The 5,072-nt window shown below is 51.2% G+C and overlaps 1 protein-coding gene across 1 annotated transcript; it reads left to right on the top strand.

The window, feature by feature from the left end:
* The first annotated feature begins 8 nt into the window (after nucleotides 1–8).
* On the top strand, nucleotides 9–1,572 carry Pcbp1 (poly(rC) binding protein 1). Its single transcript, XM_005364800.2, has one exon. The coding sequence runs from the start codon at nucleotides 143–145 to the stop codon at nucleotides 1,211–1,213; it is 1,071 nt and encodes a 356-aa protein (XP_005364857.1). The 5' UTR covers nucleotides 9–142; the 3' UTR covers nucleotides 1,214–1,572.
* Nucleotides 1,573–5,072: the final 3,500 nt, after the last annotated feature.

Here is a 5,072-nt window from a genome sequence, read left to right as displayed (position 1 = left end):
CTCCCTCCCGCGCCCGCCCGCTCCCGCGGCCCTCCGCTCGCCTCGCGCCGGCAGTTCGGGCCTACTCCTCCCCTCCCCCGCCAGCCGCCCAGGACTTGACCACGTAACGAGCCCAACTCCCGAACGCCGCCCGCCGCTCGCCATGGACGCCGGTGTGACTGAAAGCGGACTCAACGTGACTCTCACCATTCGGCTGCTGATGCACGGAAAGGAAGTAGGCAGCATCATCGGGAAGAAAGGGGAGTCGGTGAAGAGGATCCGCGAGGAGAGCGGCGCGCGGATCAACATCTCGGAGGGGAACTGCCCGGAGAGAATCATCACGCTGACCGGGCCCACCAATGCCATCTTTAAGGCCTTCGCCATGATCATCGACAAGCTGGAGGAAGATATCAACAGCTCCATGACCAACAGTACGGCGGCCAGCAGGCCCCCGGTCACCCTTCGGCTGGTGGTGCCCGCCACCCAGTGCGGCTCCCTGATCGGCAAGGGCGGCTGCAAGATCAAGGAGATCCGCGAGAGCACGGGGGCCCAGGTCCAGGTGGCGGGGGATATGCTGCCCAACTCGACAGAGCGGGCCATCACTATCGCCGGCGTGCCGCAGTCGGTTACCGAGTGTGTCAAGCAGATCTGCCTGGTCATGCTGGAGACGCTCTCCCAGTCTCCGCAAGGGAGAGTCATGACCATCCCGTACCAGCCCATGCCGGCCAGCTCGCCAGTCATATGCGCGGGCGGCCAAGATCGCTGCAGCGACGCGGCCGGCTACCCCCACGCCACCCACGACCTGGAGGGACCACCTCTAGACGCCTACTCGATTCAAGGACAACACACCATTTCTCCGCTCGATCTGGCCAAGCTGAACCAGGTGGCAAGACAACAGTCTCACTTTGCCATGATGCACGGCGGGACGGGATTCGCCGGAATTGACTCCAGCTCTCCAGAGGTGAAAGGCTATTGGGCAAGTTTGGATGCATCTACTCAAACCACCCATGAACTCACCATTCCAAATAACTTAATCGGCTGCATAATCGGGCGTCAAGGCGCCAACATCAATGAGATCCGCCAGATGTCCGGGGCCCAGATCAAAATTGCCAACCCAGTGGAAGGCTCTTCTGGAAGGCAGGTCACTATTACTGGCTCGGCTGCCAGTATTAGCCTGGCCCAGTATCTAATCAATGCCAGGCTTTCCTCTGAGAAGGGCATGGGGTGCAGCTAGAACAGTGTAGGTTCGCTCGTAACCCCCTTCTGCTGTTTTCCCATGATCCAACTGTGTAATTTCTGGTCAGTGATTCCAGGTTTTAAATAATTTGTAAGTGTTCAGTTTCTACACTTTATCATCCGCTAAGAATTTAAAAGGAAATCACATTCTCTGTTCAGCTGTTAATGCTGGGATGCATATTTAGTTTTATAAGCTTTTCCCTGTTTTTAGTTTTGTTTGGGTTTTTGGCTCATGGATTTTTTTTCTGTTTGTCGGTAAGAAATGTAAGAGTGGAATGTTAATAAATTTCAGTTTAGTTCTGTAATGTCAAGAATTTAAGAATTAAAAAATGGATTGGTTAAAAATGCTTCGTATTTGAAAGATCCGGGATTACTAAACTCTTGTTGGTGCTTTCTTTTCCCCTTCCCTTCCTCTTTTACGTGTAGGGTGCGTGGAGGCCGGAGGGAGAAGGGTGGGCCAAGCTTGTTAATTCTTTGAAACCTTTCCCTGCCTTATCGGTAAGATTCCATTCCCTCCGCCCCAACAAAGGAATGGCAGGTTGGGCCTGCTTTGGGATGTTTACAAAGGGGGGTCTCTTCCTGGGAGTGATGGCTCCAGCTAATTCAGAGAGGCCTCTGCCCATTTCTCTGGTAGAAAATAACAGGGTTTTCTCGGATGGAAGAATTGCCCATTCAGTAGGACAGGATGAATGAAGAGCATCCTGTCCGTCCAGCCAGTGCTTCCCCTACCCCCGTCTGGCAGGGAAAACTTAGCCAGAACAATAAAATATCTGAGGGAGGGTTGTAGGAGTGGGAGGCAGGGGCTAGGAGGAAGGGAAAACACAAGGGTGGGAAGGAGGGCCCCAGCTGCAAGGGATTGGAGTCTTGGGTGAGCCTGGGCTGACCAACAGAAGGACCACGTGGGGAGCATGCACCTGTGGCAAGTAGCCTGTCAGAATGTTACACCTGTCAAGTGAGGCGCCCAGAAACAAAAGGGCATTTTCTCTGATTTTCCTCAGCTGTGTGTAGTGTTTAGCTAATTATCGCAGGAAATAATCCTGCCTAAGTGGGACAGTCCTCCCAGGAATGTAGAACAATCCAGTGTGTTAGAAATGCAGATTCCTGAGTCCCACTGCACACTGGTCAGAAAGCTCCATCTTTAATGCCCATTAAGAGATCTGTGAGAATTTATCTTCAGATTGAGAATAGCTGTGGCAAAGGCCTACTACCCAAGCCCCTGTCAGCTGAGTCTAGGCTGGAACCAGAGCTAAAGAAAAAGTCTCCTAGCCACAGGCAATGGAAGACAATAGACAATGAAGGTGCCCAAGTGGGCAGTTCAAGTCCAGGCAAAGGAACCATTTGACGCTCCTTGGCAGGTACACATGGTGCAGGCCGGGTTAGTCCCTGGGGGTGAGGTTTCCGTGCTGTGCGGGTTGCTGAGAGGAGAGCTCAGGTTATAGAACACACTGGGTTCTGCCGCATGCGGCCTGGAGCAGAGCACTGCAAGCTGAAGGTGTTGAAAGAACATTCCCTGAGCTTGGGACAGAACGGTTTTAGAACACAATAAACTTGATGGCAGATGGCCTGTGTCTGAGAATAGGAAGGACCTGAATCCAGTGGCAGAGAAGGTAGGGACAGAATCATGCATACTAGCCAGCTGGGTGCATAACTTCCATCCCAGCACTCAGGAGGCAGAAGAAAGAACTTTTGAGTTTTAGGCTATTACATGATGAGTTCCAAGCTGGCCAGGGCTTCCTAAAGATGTCCTATCTCAAAAAAAAAAAAAAAATCAAATGCCTGGTGGTAGTGGAACATGCCTTTAATTCCAGTACTCAAGTTTGAGGCCAGCCTGGTCTACATAATGAGTTCCAGGACAGCCAGGGCTCAGAGAAACCCTGTCTAAAAAAATGGGCAGTAGTGGCACAGGCCTTTAATCCCAGCACTTGGGAGGCAGAGGCAGGTGGATCTCTGAGTTCGAGGCCAGCCTGGACTACAGAGTGAGTGCAGGAACAGGCTCCAAAGTTACACAAAGAAACCCTATCTCAAAAAAAAACAAGCCAGAAAAGGGTGGTGGGGGGATGATGTGTACTAACTTAGCTGAGTGACCAGGAGGGGTATGGGGCCAGGGAGGACCTAGTAGTGTTTTCTGGAAACAGCACTAATCAGGGCAAGTGGACAACAAACTTGAGTCTTGAGACAAACCGGCGGAGTTCCTGAAGGAGGGAAATGGTTCAAATGTACTGCGGGAAAGCACTTGAACTTCCAGCCCTCCACCCCGACACGCCCAGTAATTTTAAGGTAATTTAGGCAGCAAAGCATAGGATGGCTCCCACCTTGGAGAAATGAAAGGCAGGAGCAGCCACTGCAAAGTCTTATAGCCAAGGAGGCCGAGATGTGTCGAGCAGAATACACACTGGGGAGGCTGGGTACAGACATAAGAACAGTGTGTCCCAGGCAGGCCATGGTGACAGATTTGTAAACACACAGAAATATTCCACAGTAACTAGAAATGAAGTTACAGCTACATGCCAGCAAGTAAACATGGACCAGAAGCTGAGTGGTGGGGAGGTGTAATTTTGATGCTGAGGGACTTAGTCTTGGATACTGGTGTCTCTCAGCACCTGTCAGTCATGGCCTCACACAGCAGGGCCTCAAAAGTAGTTTAGTGATAGGGCAACTGTCTAGTATACACAGAGCCCTGTGTTCAGTCCACAACACTGTACAAATAAATACTTTGAGAGAAACAATTGAAACATCAGAGTAGTTCACTAGAGAGTGCCCTTAAGAAAAGAGAATGTTCCAGGCTGATGGAGGAATACTAATGCTGGAGACTTTAAAAAAGAATGGATGTGATGGCATAGGCAAGCCACGCGCCCAGGAGGCTGAGACAGGAAGCTCAGGACGCTCACAGGTTTAGAGACCAACCTACATACTGAGACCCCCATCTCGAAAACCACACAGAGCCAGGCACTCAGGAGACCGAAGCAGGCCCAGCTCTCTTGAGTTCAAGGTCAGTCAGCCAGGTCTACAAATTAATTGAGTTCCCTTACCCTCCCATTCCCCCGCCCCCCACAAAAAAATAAAGGTACAGCATTTAGCCAGGTGTGATGGTTCTTGCCTTTGACCCGAGCACTCCAATGGATGCAGGAACACCTCAAGGTCATCCTCAGTCACATACTGGGTTCAAAGTCAACTTGGGCTACAAAAGATCCTCTCTCAAAAAAAAAGGGGGGGGGGCTACAAGGCCCCAACCCTCCCTGAGGATTTTTTAGTCAGTTTATGGTTGCTGGAAGAGAGAAGGACATTTTATTCAGTGGTGTAGCCACTGGTAAAGTGCCCACGCTCCTATAAATAGACTCTCAAAATGAAAAAGAAGACTGATGTAGCTGGGTTGGTGGAGCCCTTGCCAGCGTTGTGAGTGCCTGGATTCTATTCCCTGCACTAACAGAGCACACCTGCAATCCCAGCACTTGGGCTATGGAGGCGAGAGAATCATGCCCACACCTTTTGGGAATCTTGAGAGTTACCACTTGAGAGAGAAATCAGGAATAGTTTGCTAAGACAGAAAGCAAAGTCAGAAAGCCAGGTGGGGTGGTGTGGGATGCTAGTAGTTGGGAAGCAGAGGCAGGTGGATCTCTAAATTCAAGGCCAGCACAGTCTACAGAAGTAGTTCTGGGACAGCCAGGGTTACACAGAGAACTCAGGAGAGAGAGGGGGTGGGGTGGCAGAAGTTAAGAGACTGGGAGAAACTTCAACTCCCACCATTGTAGAACAAAAAAGTAAATTGAAGCCGGGCAGTGGTGGCGCACACCTTTAATCCCAGCACTCGGGAGGCAGAGGCAGGCGGATCTCTGTGAGTTCGAGACCAGCCTGGTCTA

Source organism: Microtus ochrogaster, unplaced genomic scaffold (genome assembly GCF_000317375.1).
Source record: "Microtus ochrogaster isolate Prairie Vole_2 unplaced genomic scaffold, MicOch1.0 UNK1, whole genome shotgun sequence".
Lineage (NCBI taxonomy): Eukaryota > Metazoa > Chordata > Mammalia > Rodentia > Cricetidae > Microtus > Microtus ochrogaster.
The sequence above is the reverse complement of the archived record's forward strand: the minus strand, read 5'-3'. Positions and strand labels throughout refer to the sequence as shown.

What these genes read in the sequence shown, in the direction of transcription:
- Pcbp1 (XM_005364800.2), top strand. Translation starts at nt 143, where the DNA reads ATGGACGCCGGTGTGACTGAAAGCGGACTCAACGTGACTCTCACCATT.